General features: G+C 35.2%; 1 protein-coding gene across 26 annotated transcripts in view; it reads right to left on the minus strand.

Moving 5' to 3' along the window:
- Nucleotides 1-21,121, minus strand: part of Trip12 (thyroid hormone receptor interactor 12) — a 150,864-nt gene that overhangs the window by 103,159 nt on the left and 26,584 nt on the right. For 23 of the 26 annotated variants that reach the window (XM_048808690.1, XM_048808688.1, XM_048808695.1 and 20 more), the window contains one exon: nt 7,560-7,706. In XM_048808690.1, coding sequence (XP_048664647.1) covers nt 7,560-7,657 — 98 coding nt within the window. In that variant the 5' untranslated portion in view covers nt 7,658-7,706. Of the gene's footprint in view, nt 1-7,559; nt 7,712-21,121 lie in introns of those variants that run through there. The other 3 variants (XM_015481495.1, XM_048808691.1, XM_015481490.2) reach the window with 2 other exon arrangements.

Consider the following 21,121-nt stretch of genomic DNA (forward strand, 5'->3'; position numbering starts at 1 on the left):
TATTTATTTATTTGTTTTTAGTGGTGCTAGGGATTTCTTAAGGTTTTAAATCCAATATTTTTACTTATATGTTAGCATATATGATACTTTGGTTTTGGTAAAGGTCACTGCCCTTTGTAATGGTTTAACTTTCAAGGTCCTGTTTTTCTCTCTCTTGTAAAATAGAACTCTCTTGTAATAATTCTATTTTAAAGTGTGCTTTGCTGAGTGATCCCCAAAGGAGGGGCTGCTAGTCCCTCCCAAGTGGGTCTGGTTTCTCTAATCTGTACATGTGGCCTAGGGCCAATGTCTGAGTAGGTTTAGGGGGGATCTGAACCAGAATCACAGCTACCCATTAAATGGTACACACAGTAATTTAAAAAAAAAACACTAAAAAGAGACATTACAAGGTATTTTAAATAAAGAGTAATTATTTCTATTACCAAATTTTGATCTGACACCAAAAGATTTTAATCAAGTTTGGTATGGGGTATTATATAAAACGTGTTTTGCAGTATTGAATTTTTTTCAAAAATGAAATTAAAGGAGGGGAAATTTAATTGGGTACACTGAGCCTGACCCGAATCAGTCTTAAGTACAGCTTCACTATTTCACTAGAAACACCCTAATTCAAATATAAGTACAATTTCATCCCAATTTTCTTTATAATATTAGAAAATCAGAACACATTAGAAAATACAATTAAAAATGAGAAAAGAGAAAAAAATCCTAGCATAACTAAGTGTAGTTAGCTAGTCCCATAGAAGACAACTTTCTGAAAAAGAGCAAATAAGAAAGGAAGTACTAATACAAGTTTACAGTGATAATAAGGCTGCTCAGTGCAGTTATCACTTGCTATAAGTAACACCTGAAACCAAACGGTCATAAAAAGAGTGATAGCATTAATTCATTCATACATAAAGGGAAAATTATACAAACATCAAAATAACATAATTTTCCTGATAGTGACATGTAAAAAAATCTGTACAATATAGTTAATGAAAATAGCAAGCATAACGAAACAGAATAAATGAAACATAATGAAATATTCTTCTCTTAAAAAAGAAATAAATGTACCAGGTGCAGTGGTGCACAAATAAAATCCCAGCAATTCAAGAGGCTGAGGCATGAGGATCACCTGCCTCAGCAACCTTGTCCTAAAATAAAAAATAAAAAGGGCTGGAGGTATAGCTCAATAGGTAGTAAAGCATCCCCTGGGATCAATCCATAGTACCCTCATCCAAAAAATAGATAAATGTATTCAAATAAAAATTTAAAGCTATGATGAATGTCCTATTATCCAAATCTCCTGTCTTTAAAGACTCAAAAGTCTATCCCTTCTATAAATCTTCTTTATCCTTATAAAGAGATGGAAATTATAGGATTCAAGTTGCCACTTCCTACAGGTTGTGAGTCACCTCTCTTCTGCCCTGTAATTCCTCTCTTGCTAAATAATAAGACTGCCTTATACTTCTCCAAGCCAACCTTTAGGGACTTGGACTATAGTTTTTATACAATGAACCAATAAATATAAGCTAAACAAATAAAAGGTCAATTCTCCTGTAGTACAAAGGGAGATAACATGTGAGAATATTTACATAAAAAAGTATTCTGGGGGGGGGGGGAAGGAAGACATGACTATTAGGGAAGAAGAATAGAGTTTGGGGTAGGGGGTGAAAAACTGGGAAATGGGCAGATACAAATAACATATATACTTATATAAAACTGTCACAATGAAACCTATTTCTTTGTACAATTAAATGCACTAATAATTACTTTTTTAAAAAAGAGGGAGAAAAAATTGTATCCCCAGCTAGGCCTGGTGACACAGGCCTACAGTCACAGCTACTCAGGAGGCCAAGACAGAAGGATCACAAGTTGGGTAATGTTAGCCAGACCTACCCCTTAATTCTATTTTTTTCAATGTTTAATCTCATTACTAGGGAATAAAACTTAATGAGTAAAACCAGTAAAACAAAACTTTTGAGTTTCACACTAGTAGAAAAATACAAAATGAAGATAACATGAACAATTTTAAAAAGCACTACTCTTTGTGATGGTGATAATGTAAACTGGAGAAAAAAGATTAAAACAAGTTGACCATAAATAGCTCCCTTTGAAAAAGCAATTTCACTTTCAGGAGCCTATACTGCAGAGATGTCTGAAATACAAACAGTTAAGCATGCATGAGCAAACAACTTTTCCACTGTGACTATTTAGTTATCTCAAACATAGAAATGTAATCATGGTAAATCCATATTCTTTCAGTTATGGTGTTCATTCACCTATAAACATTACCAAAAGATCATAAGGACATAGGCAAATGTTTATGTTACTATGCTGGGTGAAAAGAGCAGGAGAGCATACTACTATGTATGGTGAAATCAGCTACATGCCAAACTGTATTTCAAAGACAAATAAAAAGCAAAATGTTAAGTAAGGGATTATCTCTGGAAGGTATACATCTTCTTGTTCTTTCCCATGTTTCATCCCTTTGAAACACTTTTTAAACAAAAATAAAACTATTTCTTTGTATACAATAAATGCTGATTTTAAAATCCTCAGCTTTGAAAATGTTAATGAAAAGCCATAGCCTATAGTTCTCACAAGTAACTTTTTGACACAGTAATGAATTATTATTAAATTTTTGTAGGCAAATTTTGAAAGGAAATAAGGGGTTGGATGGATTAGAGTCAACCATTTCCTTTCACACTTCAAACAATTTCAATAGACTATAGTCAAATGTAAAAATAACTCATAATGAACTGAGAAGAATTATTATTTTTGATATGGAGAAGGCAAAGAAAAAACAGACAGTGATGTAGACTTGATTACCTGATTTTATAAACTTCTGTAAATTAAAATAAAACATAAAAATAAAACTAAGAAAAAATATTTTGGCAAGTCCCCAAGGGTTACAATTTAAAAAATAAAATAAAAAAGAAGCATCTCTGAAATTAAAACTAAGAATACTAACAAATAACACACAAATAATAAATTAAAATGACCAAAATGTGGCAAGATTTTCAATTCTATAATAACTAAGGAAATGCTAACTTTAGCGAAAGGAATCCTTTTTTCTGCAAACTTTTCTTTTAAAAATGGTAAGCTCAGGAGGGATGCTGGGGAATGGTACTGGCCAAATTATACTGTTATATTGGGTGGATGTAAAAATACATAACAAATCCCATCACTATGCACAACTACAATACACCAATAAAAATATGAAAAAACAAAAAAGGTGCTATATTGACTAGGATTTGTAGAAATGAGCACTCTCAGAAAGTATTAGGAGTATAAACTGGTCCCATCTTTCTTAAAGACAATTTGGCAATCCATTAAGGATATTCATACCCTTAAAGCCTATAAATCAAAAAAAAAAGCCTATAAATCCATATTCAAGAATTTAATAGAAGCAGAATCTCACTCAAATGTAACAAGAATATCCATATTTCTTACAGCAAAACACTTGAGAAGCCAGACTAGAAGTCCAAATTTGAATCACAGGCTTTCATATCAAAGAAAATTATGAAGCCATTGAGAATTCTCATGGAATAATGTTATAGAATTACAAAAAAATATATCTAGTGACAACTGGTTACTACATTATCTCTAATATTTTAATGTTGGAAGTATATGTACAGAAAAGATTATTACAACATGGAGTACAAATATGAACCATGGTTGTCTGAGTGGTAGGATTCGTATTATTTAATTTTCCTGAAGCTTCCCAATTTTCTCTTCTCCATATACTACTTTTATAATAAAAACAATGTGGTACACATACAAAATGGAATATTTCTCAGCCTTCAAGAATGAAATTATGGCATTTGCAAGTAAATAGATAGAGCTGGAGAATAACATGTTAAGCATAATAAGCCAAACCCAAAAACACACCAAAGGCTGAATATTTCCTCTAATAAGTGGATGCTAATCCATAATGGGGGTGAAGGGAGGGATGAAGGAACTTTGTATTACGCAGAAAGGGGGAGTAAAGGAAGAGGAGAGGGTGTAGGATTAGAAGGACAGTGGAATGAGATGGACATTATGACCCTAAATATATGTATGATTACACTACTGGTGTGACTCTATGTTCAGCCAGAAGAAGGGAAGCTATACTCCATTTGGGTACAATGTGTCAAAATGCATTCTACTGTCATGTATGACTAATTAGAACAAATTTAAAAAGAAACTACCACTAAGTGAACTTTAAGCAAAATTGCTATAAAAGTGAATTCAATCCCACCACTGACATTTGAGAAAAACAGGTGGAAAGCACATAATATAATGAAAAAACTAAGGGGTAACCTACAAATACCTGTGCTAGAGGTGGAAAAGGCTAGAAGTATCCCTGAGAGCAAGCCAACAGAGAAGCAGTGGAAGGTAGTGATTTCCTAAAGAAGAAAAAGAGAACAGAAAAGAGAGGAACAGATCAGCTATCATCCAAAAATTCACAGAGAGAAAGGAATGAGAAAAATTATAGAAGAGGAGTAAGATATCTAGTTTACAGATGGTAATGATGGATGAGTGAAAAAAGCAGAGGGGAATAATCATGAGAGATTAAAATATATTCCAAAGATTCTACTTTCTTTTATCTTAGAATAATAATTTACATTTATCCCTAGGAAAAAATAAGTGACCTTGATTTGGGAGAAAGGTAGGAGTGGTCAGCAAAGGGAGGCTACAAAGGCAGCAGTTTGATGCAGATATGGAAAACAGAGTAAATAAAAAATGAATTAATTCAAAAATTCTAGGAGTAAAACCTACTTCTTTTTCCACTTTTACTGGTTTATTATAAAGGATATTTAAAACCTGCTTCTTAAATCCTAACCTGAATAAATTAACACTCTTCAGTTGAAAGTACTTTATCCTCTATTCTAAGTCCTTCATTATATGAATCAAGTGGTCTGTGTAGTGAAAACAGGTTGGCATAATGAATGGCAAACTTTCATGTCAAGCAGTTTGGAAGTGAGTCCTGACTACTGACTGCACGTGGGTGAGGGAGCTTCTGCATTTATAAGATAGGGATTATATTTAATAAATAGAAACCCCATATTGGTACACAGAGTTTCTGTGAATGTTAATTAAAAGAATATGTTCAACAATCTTTTAAATATAAAACACTTCACTAATGCTACTGTGGTAACATCCTGTTACAATCATTATTTCAATCACTGTTGGTTATGAATATCTTTACAAGCAGAGCCACTGTTTTCAGGAAACAAAACCACCATAACAACATTTTACTTAGGAAAGCTGACCAATGGAAATCACATGAAGAGAACGAAAATATAGTCATAACTTTTCTCACCCAAATAATACAAATTCTTTCATTCCCAAAAATCACTGGAGAAGTTTCTTAGATATTAGGTTAACAGCTAATATACCACATTCTATAGGGATTGCAAAAGTTAGTCTGGAGTTTGATGAGAAGACCTTCAAAGTCCCTTCCCTGATCTGAGATTTTACTTACAGAAAAACTTACAAAAAACTTACAAAAAAGAAGGCAGAATGATATTCTAATACCTTCTAATTTGCATTCTTAGTTAAATTTGATAAGGTTCTTTGGCCCAATTTCTTAGTTTCTGTATCCTGATAATTATCCATATACAAAAATTGGGGGGGAGGGTAAATATCCAAAGTTACTACTAAATTACTAAACTGTGCTATGGCCACACAACACAGTTGAACACAAAAATTTTGAAAAGTCAGGTTTCAAAGAACCTTTTTTTTTTTCGTTTGGTGGTGGTACTAGAGATTAAACCCAGGAGTACCAATGCACTAAGACAACCCAAAATGTTTGTCAGTTCATGTGTAATCATCCAAATACAATCTGAAGATTAATATGTATAAAATTAGTTATTCAAAAGATACAAGTTATTTATGTGCACACATATGCACATATAGACATAGTTTAAAAATTTTAGTCTGAGAAGATATATTGCTGTATTAATAGTAACCACATCATATGGAATGTGGAAATATAATTTTCTGTATTTTCAAATTTCTTCAAAATGAGTATGTAGTACTCTTCATAATAAATGGAAGGAATGTTTTTTAAAATCATCATAAAATTAAGGTGGCTACTTCAAAAAACAATCTGAATGTAAAAAGCTAAAGTTTTCAGAACAGTACTCTCCACCAAGCATGGTGCTAAAAGCTTGGCATACTATCATATGTAAGTTAAGCAATAACCTGGGTTAGTGGTGTGATTTAGTAGTAGAGCCCTTGCCTCCCAAGTAGAAAGGGGTGGATTCCCAGAATCCAAAACAAAACAAAAATATTTATAAAAAGCTGGGCGAGCGCACATGCCTATTTAAGCCCAGCTACTTAGGAGACTGGGGCAGAAAGATGACAAGTTCCAAGCCAGCCTCAGCAATTTAGTGAGACCATCTCAAATTAAAAAATAAAAAAGAGAGTGCGATGGTGCATGCCTGTCTTTAATCCTACCAACCTTGGGAGGGAGGCTGAACCAGGAGGATCACAAGTTCAAGTCTAACCTTGGACAATTTAGCAAGACCTCACTCAAAACATGAAAAGGGCTGTAACTCAGTAGTCAAGACCCACCATATTCATTCCCCAGTGCCAGAACAAAAAGACAATAATCTTATAAAAAGTTATCTCCATTAATCAGACTAATAAACTAAGATTTCCTCAAACCCACATATAGAATACTCACAACTATTTAATGGCAGAGGTAGAAATCACATAGAACTGTCCTACTCCAAAGTCCACTTATTAACCACTTAAATAGTCTGATGTTGCTATGGTATGTTTCAATTTGTTCTTTATATTTGAACTTTAAAAGTACTTAAATAATTTACCAAACAAATCACATACATGATTATGCCTCAAATTACATCAGGCAATCCTGTAACAATTTCCTCCTATCTACTTCAAGCCAAATATGGTCATTCCATAGTCCCCTGGATTAGAGAACTCAGCTTACAAACAGAGTTGAGCAATTTTTACCCAGAATGATAGTCCGTAGCTCAATCAGATCCAGAAATTTATAATACAGAGAATACATCTGACTGTTTGCTCTACTTCATGTAAAACTACTCCAATTGGAGAAAAAGGAAAGAAAATAAAAAAGATCAACACCAGATTACTAGAGATAGAAGACAAGTGCTAACAAAATCAGAATACTTCATCATTCAGACCACATTCATATGTGGTCAAAAGGTATAATGAGGATAAACCCCCAAAAGCTGGATGTCACAAATTCTTAAAACAAATCAAACTTCCACTCAATAAGTATTATCAAGTCAAAACATGCAATAAAGATCTAAATGACGGAAAAATGTACTGTAGCATGTACTAGAGTAGAAAGAAAAGACAAACCCAACACATCATATGCTAACAACCTTAAATTAGGTTTGATATGTCAATGATGGAAAACTATTTTTTCAGCCTTCCATATTTAGGGAAGGAGTCAGACATTAGTTTTGAGTTTCAGTTGGGTGTTTCATGGAAATCAGGAAAAATTAGCCATTTTTAGGATCATTACTCAAGTTTTAGTCCTTAAGAATGGTTCCTTTTATTCCCAACTTCTTTTCAAATTACCATGAAATACATACCTTCCTCCTATTGAGTCGTCTTGTGGTTGGGCCCCGGCAGTGTTCCTCTGTGAACGTCGCAGTGACCCCCCTGGATTGTTATTAGGCCGGTTGGACATTGGCACCTCTCTCTTGAAGGGACATACCCTTTCTAGACACTACCATTCACTAAAAGAAAAACAAAACAACAAAATTAGATGTACACAACACAACACAGAGAAGAAACGAGGAGTACCAAAGGAGGAAATTTAACGCAAATTTGACTTGACAGCATCCAGCAATGCTGCACTCTGAGGTGTAAGACACCAATGTGTTACAAAATGGTAGGAAAAAAACAAACTCAAGGTATGTGGTCTAGCACCCAAAATTTATCATGGAATAGCCAAGAAATTATCAATGAAAATATTCAATGAAAACAGAACAGGAGAAGATGCCTGTTTCCACATTTCTAGTATTATATAGAGACCTGAATCTCTAGTAGGACAACAGAAATGAGCACTGCACCTAAAGTCAAAACACCTTGCCTCAAGTCCTGTGACACAACAAGTATTAAAGGAGTTTGCCTTTATAAAAATCACATCCATTAAGCCTCAGAATCCTCACCAAAGAATTAAAAACAACAGTCATAAATACTTCACATCACTGATGTAACAAATGAAATAATACAAAGGAAATGAATTTTTTTTGTTAAGTACCCTTGATTAAACCCAGGGGCTCCCTACCACATCCCCAGCCCTTTTGTTGTTGGTTTATGAGGCAGGATCTCATGAAGTTGCCAAGGCTGACCTCTAACTTGTGAAGAATCACAAGTTGTTTGTGATTCTTTACAAGTTAGAGGCCTCCAAAGTACCTGGATTACAGGAGTGTACCACTACATCCAGCAAAACTATTTTATCTTAGTGCAGAGGTGAAAAGAAAGCATGTGAAGTACAATAAACTGAGCAAAGGTCCCAGATATCATGGATTTCAATACCAGCTCTGCTGATCATAAGCTTTGACAAATAAATTCAAGATTTCATTTGCCTCTTCTATAAAATCAGTATATTACCCATCTTACAGGATTGTCAGGAACAAGAAATGATGAATGTATTTCATATCGATTTAGCTCAAAACAGTTCTTCACCAGTATAAACTTTCTTGGTTTTTATAAGAAATGTAATTATTGTACAGATAAAATAATAATTAGATTAGTTTCACTGATAAAACAAGCCAATAATTACAATCATAAAAAGTACCCCTGTGCCAGGCACAGTGGAGCATGCCTGTAATCCTAGCAACTCAGGAGGCTGAGGAGACCTTGTCTCAAAATAAAAATAACAAAAGGCGGGGTGGTGGGCACGAGGCTAAGTGGTTAAGCAACTCTGGGCTCACTCTTTGGTACAAGAAAAGTACTACTTGTATAAATCCAACTTTTCACAATTTTTGAGCCTTAAGCCTCCCTTAAAATTCCAACTAGAGTTCTTTCTTGATATGTATTTACTGGGGAAGGCAGCATAACAATGACCATACACTTTATAGAAATTGGTGCCAAGAAAGAATGTGAATTAATCATAACCAAGTTTGATACTTGATTTTGTTTAAAGAGATTCTGTGAACTATAATGCGAAAAGGTTTTCTTTTGAGTTATATGCTGACCCTTTACAGTAGAAAAGTATTGTTCTTTTCTGTCACACATGCCCACAAAGTAAATTATAATCAGAAAGTTCAAATTACTAATTTAAGAATTGTCAATTTCGGAAAGAAAAAATGATAAAATACTATGCAAATATGAAAAGAATGGGAAATGGTTGGGCATGGGATTACATGCCTGTAATCCCAGTTACTCAGAGACAAAATAAGATGATCACAAGTTTGAGGCCAGCTAGGTAATTTTGCAAGACCCTGTCAAAGAAAGAAAGAAAGAAAGAAAGAAAGAATGAGCACGAGAGAGATGTCTGAGGATGTAGCTCAGTGTGGTAAAGCACATGCCTAGCATATGGGGTGCCCTGGGTTCAATCCCCAGCATGGTCAAAAAATAATAATAATAATAATAAGGAAACAAAGGAAGAAAAACGTTAAAATTTACAGGCACTAATATGTAGAAGCTCAGCATCTCCCCACAATATTTTAGGGGAAATCTTTGTATGTACATACATACATACAGGAGAATGCCTGTAATCCTAAAAATATTTTTTTATATTGTCTACGTGTTAAAAAAATTAATGGAATAGGATTTGGGGGTGTAGCTCAGTGCTCATCTAGCATGCCCCAGGCCCCGAGATAAATCCCTGGCACGCCACCCACCCTCAAAAAAATTAATGGAATGATTCTGATGTGGTGCACAGGCCTGTAATCCCTGCTATTGGGAGTTTGGGGGAAGGAATCCACTAAGGAAAGAAGTGATCAAGCTGAGCAGCCTGGCCAACTTCATAAGACCTGCCTCAAAACTTTTTAAAAGAGCCAGGAACCTGCAGCCAATTTGGAAAGCAGTATGGAGATTGCTTGGAAAGCTGGGAATGGAGCCACCATTTGACCCAGCCATTCCCCTTCTTGGTCTATTCCCTAAAGACCTAAAAAGAGCATGCTACAGGGACACTGCTACATCGATGTTCATAGCAGCACAGTTCACAATAGCAAGACTGTGGAACCAACCTAGATGCCCTTCAATAGACGAATGGATAAAAAAAATGTGGCATTTATACACAATGGAGTATTACTCTGCATTAAAAAATGACAAAATCATAGAATTTGCAGGAAAATGGATGGCATTAGAGCAGATTATGCTNAAAAAAAAAAAAAAAAAAAGAGCCAGGAACCTAACTTTGGTAGAATACTTGTAGCATTCTCAAGGCACTGGATTCAATCCCCACCCAGTACCAGAAAAAAGAAGGGAGAGGGGAAAAAAAGGGAAGGATTCATAAAACAGGTTTTGTTAACATTGCCTTTGAGAAAGGGGTCTGGAAGTCTGGAATCTTCATTACTCCCTTTTAAACAATAATGTGGATTGCTCTAACACATTTCAAAGTGCAAAGCTCTTAGAGTCAAACTGCCCAAGTATGAATCCTCACTGCAACACCAAGTTGTATAACCCTGTGCATATACACTTCTCTGTGCCTCACTCTATCAATAAAATGAGGATAAAGAATTTACCTCATAGAGTAAGGATCAAATAAGAAAATTCAAGTAAAGATCAAAGTGCCAATCTTACAGAAGGGCTCACTGCATGATAAGCATCTACACTTCTTTAAAGAATAAAAACAATACTGTGATAAAACAAAAATATGACAAATTGGTAGAAACTTAACCCAAAAAAAATCACCATTAACATGGGTTAATTTCTAGCAAAATTACGTCAGAAGTGAGTTTTTGCTCTAAAAGACAATCAATAGTGTTTTAATAGAGTAAAGCAATCAGTAGGAAAGCTTTGTTAAAATATGAATGCCTGGCCCCTACATTCTTAGATTCTCATTTTGTGAGTACAAGAAATGGAAGACATAGTTAATACAGTACAACCTGGTTGTACTATTATACTACAAAACAACTGTACTACATTAAAGAAGTAAAAGGCCAATTTTTTTTTCAGAATTTATTCTAGAAGTTTCAGTATTTCAAACATCATCTCAATACCATTTCACCTAGACCCTGAATAGTACAGATACTGTACAGAATAGTACAAAATACTGTTTTTCTCACTCTGAAAAGCAAAGAATGCTATTATTAAACAAGGTTGGTAGTTCTCATCTGCCCACTTTCTGGTATTAAACACCTACTTTATGTCATAGGGTGGTAAGTCATTCAAATAAATATAACTCACCTATGGTCTTTAAAGAACCTTAATACCTCCCTCCTCTTGTCAACCGGCACTATTATCAGTCCACAAACCATCTGTGGACAATTCTTGAGATTTAATAGAGAAAGAATGGCAAACACAAACACATTCGTTTATCAAAGTGCTCCCTGCCTTTAAAAGTCAAAATTGATCCTTAAGGAAGGAAATCAGACTGTCAAACTTTGGAATCACAATAAAAGATTAACATGAGAGTGGGGCTTGTAGTTCAACGGTATAGCTCTTGCCTAGAGTGCCCAGTGCCCTGGGTTCCATAAATAGTAAGGAAGTAGGGGATGCACGTTAACATATACAATCTCCCCTCTACCAGGTAAACAAAAATCATAGTTGGAAAGGCACCTCCCCTTGGATATTTTTTTCTTTTCTATTTTTTTTTTTTTTTTTTACTGGTACTGGGGATTGAAACTAGGGATACTCTATCACTGAACTTTGTAATTTTTATTATAGCCCTCTGTAATTTTTATTTTGAAACATGGCCTTGCCAAATTGCCCAGGCTGGCCTGAACTTGTGACTCTTCTGTTCAGCTACCCAAATCACTGGAATTATGGGAGTGCCCCACAGCACCTGACATGTTTTCCTTCTTGCTATGGGAATATTCGGTACTGTCTTAACCAATTTGTTATGCCTACTGTTATTACTTCAAGGCTGAGAGGCATCTCCAGTTCAATGCCAGCATGAACCCTGTCTCAGAATAAGAAAAACTAATTAAAACAAACAAAGGGACTGGTACAGTGCTTGCCTAGCATGGACAAGGCCCTGGGTTCAATCCTGAGTACCACAAAAAAGGAAAGAAAAAAAAAATACTGCTAGAAATTATGTGTTTGTTTTGGTGACCTGAAATACATACAAAACTCAAAAATTCCATCTTAATAGGCTACCTCATAAATAATTATTGAAACTAAAAGTTTTAAGCCCAATCTGTTAATATTCTCCCATTAAGTCATGAAATACACTACTGAAACAAACCACTCTCTTCTAACAATGAACATACCCTTCATTTCTGTGGGAATAATCAAGATTTTTCACATAAAACCTTTAATGCTAAATCCTAAAACACTGAAATAAAATAAATGACATATACAACACTGAGTTCAAACAAAATAACACAACACACACACACAAAGACAAAGAAGAAAACATAAAAAGGCTAATGGGTAGAAATCCCAGCAGCTAGGAAGGCTGAAGCAGGAGGATCGAAAGTTCAAAGCAAGCCTCAGCAAAAGCGAGGCACTAAGCAACTCAGTGAGACCTGTTTCTATCTATATAAAATACAGAATAGGGCTTGGGATGTGGCTCAGTGGTAGAGTGTCCCCGAGTTCAATCCCTGGTACCAAAAATTAATAATAATAATAAAGGTTAATGGTCACCTTCAAGGTTAAAAACAATCTTACAACTCTGCTTGCAGCCTAACTATGACAAAATTATTCGTAGCTTGAGTAAAATGGTATTATTAATTGAAAGTGAAAAATAGTTCTATAAGAAAACTTCATTTAGGAAAAACAGAATTGCATATTAAATTTTACAACAAGACTGGATAAGGTAGCACACACCTGTAATCCCAGCCACTTGGAATGCTGAAGGAGGAGGAACCCAAGCTCAAGAACTGCCAAGAAAAAATTTCAGACTACTCCAAAACACAATATTAAGGGCTGGAGAATGGTAGAATGCCCCTGGGCTCAATCCTAGTACTAAAAAATAAAATTTATAAATAGGGTTGGGATATAGTTCAGTAGTATAGAGCACTTGCCTAGCATGTATAAGGTCCTCGGTTTGATTCCCAGCATTACAAAAAAAATATTTTTGATAACAAGAAAACTGCTATTTTACCACATAATCACTGTCACTGCAGTTCTTGCACCAAAGACAGTTTAATAAGAAATTATGTTTAAGTAATACTGGCACAATAAAAAAATTTTAAAAAAAGCTTCATAATGGTCACACCTCACTCTTGCAAAGAAAAAAAAAAGGAGCATAAATTCTGTGATGATTATGCAGTGAAATATGGTGATCCTTCAAGGAAAACCTGAATCACAAACATTTTGGAAATTGGTTTTCTTTTAACTGCTTAACACAAAAGAAAGACTACTATGGCTAGTAAAAAAAAAAAAAAAATCTTTTTTTTTAGTTCAATCCTCCCCTTGCTGTAAAACTTTAAAAAAAAAAACCAAAAGGAAATCCCAGTGACACAGGCTGATGAGGCAGGGGAAATCTCAAGTTCAAGGCCAGTCTAGGCAACTTGAGACCCTGTCTCAAAATTAAAAAGTAAAAATGGTAGAACACCCCCTGGGCTCCAGAAAGAAAGAGAAAAAGACTGGGGGGGGGGGGGACACACTTTAGGATGTGGTATGCTTCCTAGTCAAATGGCCAAAAGTATGGAAGGGATACAGATGCTGCTTGTATTTATATAAAATTTTTATCAGAGGAATGATATCTGATGGGACTGAGGAATAAATCTCTAATTTAGTAACCCAGAACAGACTCATGAACAGACCCAAAGCTAGATAATACATTCATAAATAACATTACTACCTATCACGAATTTGACAAGCAATGCTAAAAACTGAAGGAAAACTGTACCTATTTTACAATAAATATAAAATAAATAAAATGCTTGTGTATCCCATGCAGTATATGCAGTGTTTCCACTTTTTAAATTGACATTTAAAACCAATCTTATTTTTCTAATGTGTCCCCACTAATGTCTTATTCATGGGTCTTCCAGAGACTGGGTTTGGATTTAGAATATGAACTTGGAGCTAAATAACAATAGTAATAAATATAATTTGCATAATGTTTAACCGATTTGTTTATTATAGGAGTAAATTTAAATCTGCCAATGAACCCTAGAAACCATTGCTTCATTCCTATTTTTCAAATAAGGAAACTGAAGTGTTACAAAATTAGAAGCCTGCGTGAAACAAGTAATGGCATTTGGACCCTCCAACAAAAAAGGCATAAATGACATCTGGTACTGCAAGTCTGAACAACTACCCACACTAGACAAAGAAGGAAATGACTATGTCCTATACAGTATGGTAAGTTACATACACAAAGGCAGCATAAATTAAACAACTTTACAATAAGATGGAACACAAAAATCACCTTTGCTTATGACAAAAATCATTCTTTCTTAAGTGAGAATGCCAAGGACTTCAAGTAAGCCTGTCTTTAACATAGGAATGAAAAAGATTGAGGGGCTGGGGTTGTGGCTCAGTGGTAGAGCCCTTGCCTAGCATACGTGAGGCACTGGGTTCAATCCCCGGCATCACATAAAAAAATAAATAAATAAAATAAAGGTATTGTGTCCATCTACAACTGAAAAAAATATTTTAAAATATTTTTTTAAAAAAAGATTGAGAGGTATTGAGATATAAGGGCAAATAAGACAATTCTGGCTCACCAGGAACTAGCTTACTGCTCTATATCTCCCTACTGGGCTCATTTCCTGGCTCTGCTAATTAATAACCCAATAAGATCTACAAATGTGTTACCTTCATCTAAGTTTGTTTCTCCATTAAATTGCCAATTATTAACATGATGGCTGGCATCTTTTTCCTTCTCTACAGTGATGAGGATAGAACCTAGGACCCTATACATAAGCATGCATTCTACCAGTTATCTACATCCCCTAACCCAATGGGTGGGTATCTATTAAATACAATTAAATAACTGAAATTTCAAAGAAAAGTTAAGTAGACAATAGGTCCACCATCACGAATGAAAAAGGAACTGGAGAAGAAAAATGGCCAAAAAATATCTACAAAACCGTTTGGGAGGGGTGGAATAGTAACTCAGTGGTAGAGCACTTGCCTTGCATGTATGAGGCACTGTGTTCAATCCTCACCACCATATAAAAATAAAGATATTGTATCCATCTACAACTAAAAAAAATATAATTTTTTTAAAAAGTTAAAACATTTGGGAGAGTATATTATTTCACTTTGATTTAGGAAAGAGGCAATACAAAATTCGCAGCTTTGTATTATATATTCAAAAGTCAAATGTCAAATTCTTAAGTAAGAAAGGGGCTAGCCTCGAATTTACAATGCTGGAGCCACTGGGATTTTAATCCTACACCATCATGGCTACCTCCCAGTCTTTTTTTTTTTTTGAAACTGGGTCTTGCTAAGTTGCCCAGACTGTCCTTGAACTTGCAATCTGCCCATCTCAGCCTCTCCCAAGTAGTTGGGAATATATGCATGTACCACCATAACTCGTTTGCCTTGCTTTTTTCATATATGGTTAACAGGTATGAGAACAAGGGACCAAAGGTCTACTCTGAGAATACCATAAAATGATCAACCACTCCTCATTAACAATGCCCAACTATTTCTAAAATACAGAGCAAATCATTTTGTCATATAAATACTCTCAGGTCATATAGCTCGCATAATCATTAAAACGTTAAATGCACTTAATATTTCCTTCTTTTTAGGATCTCATAGACTAGACCAGAATCAGCAACTTTTAGCCTACATGGCAAGAAAAAAAAAAAAGGTTCTCATATCTGGCTTGAACAGGTCTGCAGTCCTGCTTGGCTACCATAATTAGCCAGTCAGTGAGGGTAGTAGGTCAGCTTATCACTATAACATTTTTAGTACATCCTCTTAAAGATGTTTCTTACATCTACCCAGTAATCAAGATACAAAAGGGAAAAGGGTATTAAGACTACAAAGTCTCTCAAATCCAATTCACTTCCACATTTTATTCAAGTCTAACTTAGCATTTATTTCCACTTTTCTTAAATGGAATACTTTTCAAATTCTTCTTTATAAAGACTTAGTAACACATTTATTAAGCACAGTGATTATGTGAGCTACTGAGGGAAAGGAGAGAGAATGACAAATATCTTCTCCCCCATGGGGGCAGATTGATAGTGATTCTTATCCACTGAAAGTCAAACATCAAATACCTTGTAGATTACAGCAAGGTGATCCCTATGTACAAAAACAATTTTATGTTTGGCAAATGACCTTTATAGTATAAAGGCACAAAATAAGGCAATATTTTTGGAGTATTCTCAACACATGTTCTTATCACAATTGTGATCATCATAATAATGAGATGAATGAGGTTTATGTGATTAACATAGCTTATACTAAACAATCTATACTTGCTTTGCAACAATACTTCAACATTGATAAAGACTGGTGCAGTCTTTTCCAAACAATGAATATGTAGCCTATCACCAAGTGTTGTTTTTCAAAATCAGAATAATTTATTTTTCTCATATCAGCTATGTGTGAGGATAGAGTTTTATGCCATTGTTTTGGTATAATTATACATCAGCATCTATTCCTTGTGGTCATTTTTATGAGACTTTCTTACACCTCTAAATTTTAAATGTCAAAAATCATACTTAATATACAGCAATTTCAATTCTAAGAATTTTCTAGGACTCTAACCTAAAGTAGTGTTTGCTTGAGTATACAAGAATTATGTAATCATAACACTGTGATATGTCATAGTGGAAAAATGGACATGATCCAAATATTCTCAGAAAAGGAATACATTGTATCAATTCTACAAAATAATGAGACAGAATTTAAAGAGGTAGAGCCATAGATACTGAACTGTTCTCTAACTGCTAAACACTGCTAATTCCTTCAAGAAATATTTGAAGGCTTATATAACTGGTGTCAATAATCTACAACACTGGAGTTCATACAAAATTGGGAAGACAAATAACCAAACTACTGGAACACCATGGTAAATGCCATGAAGGATGAAACAGGAAAAAGGCAGAGAATATTGGGAAAGAGGAAGGAAAAGATACTCTGGGTTTAGGCTCTCTGAAAGGATATTTTATTTTTGTATGTTTAAAATATTCTATGTACAGGCTGGGGATGTGGCTCAAGCGGTAGCGCGCTCGCCTGGCATGCGTGCGGCCCGGGTTCGATCCTCAGCACCACATACAAAGATGTTGTGTCCGCCAAAAACTAAAAAATAAATATTAAAAATTCTCTCTTAAAAAAAAAAATTCCAAAAAAAAAAGAGAAAAGCTAAGCTTGATTCAGAACAAATCATCCTTGACCTAAATGTGTCAACCTACATTTCATTAATTCATCCTTTAAATCCATGTCTCCCACTTCTAACACCCTGAGAGATTATCAAAGAAAACATAACTCTCAAGAGTTGAAGACACATTAAAAAAAAAAAAAAAAATTCTATCTTTTCTATCCATTTGAAAAGTCGCCAGAGTTAACAGTGTATATCTTTCCCCGGGTCTCTTTTCAGAGACCCAAAACACTACCACAGAGACAAAGCATCTCCACTTATACTTCAGACATTTTCTAACTCCTCTAAGTACTAATCACAGTGTTTTAAATACACTGAATTGAACCCAGTAGTGCTTAACCACTGAGCAATATCCCCTAATCCTTTTTAAAATCCTTTTTTAAAATTTTGAGGCAGGATCTCACAAGATGCTTAGGGCCTTCTTAAGTTGCTGATGCTAGTTTTGAACTTGCAATCTTCCTGCCTCAGCCTCCCAAGTCGCTGGGATTACAGCCTGACATCTTTTTCATATACTGGATCTTTTTCTTATATATATACAGAAGTATATCCATATGGAAATAATGATGAGCTACAAAGATCTCCAAGACACAAAAGTGGGTAACAACCAGTGGTTATTCAAGCTTCCTAACCTTGAAATTTTCTCAGCTGAATAAAGTGGTTAAGTTCAAAAAGCTAAAAGCCATGTTCAGGGGATAGCACAGTAGAAGAGCCACATGTGAGGGCCAGCACAAGTGAAGAGGGAAAAACATGTCCATGTTCAAATCAACAAGACTACAGCTTTCATTCTTCAAATAGCCAGGCACAGTGACGCACACCTGTAACCCCAGCAGTTCTGAAGGTTGAGCAGGAGGATTCTTCAAATAAGAATAAGCCAGGTACAGTAGCACACACCTGTAACCCAAGCAGCTTAGAAGAATGAGGCAAGAGGATCAAGAGTTCAAAGCCAGCTTCAGGAAAAGTGAGGCACTACACAACTCAGTGAAACCCTGTCTCTAAAATAAAATGCAAAATACAGCTGGGATGTGGCTCAGTGGTCAATTACCCGACTTCAATTCCTAGTACCTGCTCACACAAAAAAAGGGCAGAAACAAATTGAACAAATATTGTAAAACAGGGCTGGTTATATAAATCCAATTCCCTTCCTAACTTTTCACTTTAATTCTTTTACTTCTTGTTATCTTCCCCACTAATAGTTTATCATAAAATATTTTTAATAGCTGAGGAGGGTTCAGCACTACAACCCTATCGCCTACCTCCTGCAATTAAGTTCAAGGGGGGGGTTGGGGGGGCTGGGGTGGCATGGGCAGAAAAGATGGTGGAATGAGATGGACACTATTCCCCTAGGTACATGTATGATTGCACATACAGTGCTACAGCTACAGCTACAGCTATATCTATATCCTGTACAACCAGAGAAATAAGTTGTGCTGCAATTGTGTACAATGAATCAAAATGTATTCTGCTGTCATATAAACCTAATTAAAACAAATTTTTTTTAAAAAAAGTTTGTTACAGAGCCAGGCACAGTACGATAGGCCTGAGGCAGGAGGATCTTAAGTTACAAGCCAGTCCTGGCAACTTAATGAGACCCTGTCTCAAAAAAAAAAAGGGGGGGGCCAATATTTGGCTNGGGGGTACAGCACCCCTGGATTTAATCCCCAGGGGGGAAAAAAAAGTTTTACATGTACTTTACCCATGTCTGCTCATCTATGACACCTGCTCATCCATTCATCCAATTTCTGGATATATTTCAAAGTAAACTGCAGGCCCTGTTACACTTTGTGTGCATCATAAAATAAGTGTTCAATTATAACTTCATATTTTCAGTTAAATTTAAATTCCATCAACTGCACAAATCTTAAGTGTAAAACTCAATGAGTTGCGACAAACAAAAATCAAGAATTTGTGCAGTGGTACATGCCTATGATCCCATTTACTTGGGAGACTAAGGCAGATGGATCCCAAGTTCTAGGCCAAATGGTGCGATTTAGCAAGATCCTGTCTCAAAATTTTTTTTTTTAGAAAAGAGATGTGGGTGCAGGTCAATTGTAGAAGGCTTGCCTAGCAGGTGTGAAGTCTTGGCCTTGGGTTCTACACCTACTACCAAACAACAAAAAAAGGGATAGTTTCCTCATGCTCCTTCGGGATAAATCCCTGCACCTTCCCTTCTAATTCTGAAATCATAGTTCTGATTTTATTTTTATCTTATATAGTTTTGTCTACTCCAGACTTTATACAAGTAGAACTGTGTATCCTCTCATGTACATATTTTGTATGTAATTGTATATCATCTTTTATTCCTTTGCAATGGTTACATGACTCTCCCATATCCCACAATCAAAATAGCCACTTACATAGATTTCAGCTTGTTTCAGCATAATATCTTGATACTTACCCATGTGGCTGTCTATCATTATTTATACCTTCCAGTGCTGAAAAGTTTTCCACTGTATGGATATATCACATTTTTGTTTATCCTTTCATTCTTCTATCAATGCATATGTGAACTTCTAAGTTTTTTGGTTTTTTGTGGTACTTGGCACAGGGGGTGCTCTACTCCTGAGCTACACCCCCAACCCTTTTTGAAATAAAGTCTCATTGAATTGCCCAGGCTGGCCTCAAACAGAAATCCTATTGCCTCATCCTCCCAAGTAGCTGGGATTACAACTATGAGCCAACAACTATTGCAAATTTAAATTTGAGTCATTAAAACTGCTACAAACATTCCTCTATATTTCTTTCAATACGTATATGCTTTTAAATTCTCTTCAGTAAATACTAAGAATAGAATCACTAAATTATAAGGATTATAAACTTTTAATGAAACTACCAGGACTGGGGGGCTGGAGTTGTGGCTCAGTGGTAGAGCACTTTCCTGGCATGTTTGAGGCCCTGGGTTGGATCCTCAATACCTAAATAAATAAAAGATCCATTGATGGGCTGGGGATATAGCTCAGCTGGTAGAGTGCTTGCCTTGCATGCACAAGGCCCTGGGTTTGATTCCCATCACCACAAAAAAAAAACACCCTGACAACTAAAATCATATATCTTCTTCAAAAGCAGCTATTTTATAGACATTAGTATTAGACTTATTAGTTATAATTCTTTTCATTTACTCCATATACTCAACAATAGTTGGTGGTATCAGTACTATGAACTTTAAATATTCTGATGTGCTTGTAGGAGTATTAGTTTATTGTTCTAAGACATACTTTCCTAGTGATAATAAATACTTTTGTTTGAAGCACTCCACATTCTACTTTCCATACCCACAATACTCAAGAACCCAAATTCAAACTTAAAGGCGAAAAATCTATGGGCCACACTTTCAGGGTTAAGATGACCAAAAGTATTCATGACTCCCATACTTCCCATCTGCTAGCAGAGTTACCTTTTTCCTAAACAATAAAAGGAACAGAGAGACAGACATTAGGAGAGAAAAGAAAAAAGAAAAGCTATTCATGAGAATTTGTACATGCCTGGTCAAGATCTGTAGACATTTTGAAATCAGATGAATGATCTAAGAAACATCAAGCCAAGTAATTCAAATCTTGCTAATTTGTCACTAATTTGAAATACTATTAAGATTTAATTCTTTTTAAAACACAGGATAGGATTGCAATGTTTCTAACAAATTCCCATTAGTCTAAGGACCACACTGGGTATCAATGTCTTAGGTAGGACAACTAAATATTGACACAGAAGTAGGTAAACTTTTCCTGGCGAAAAGTTTATTCC

Source organism: Marmota marmota, unplaced genomic scaffold (assembly GCF_001458135.2).
Source record: "Marmota marmota marmota unplaced genomic scaffold, marMar, whole genome shotgun sequence".
Taxonomy (NCBI): Eukaryota; Metazoa; Chordata; class Mammalia; order Rodentia; family Sciuridae; genus Marmota; species Marmota marmota.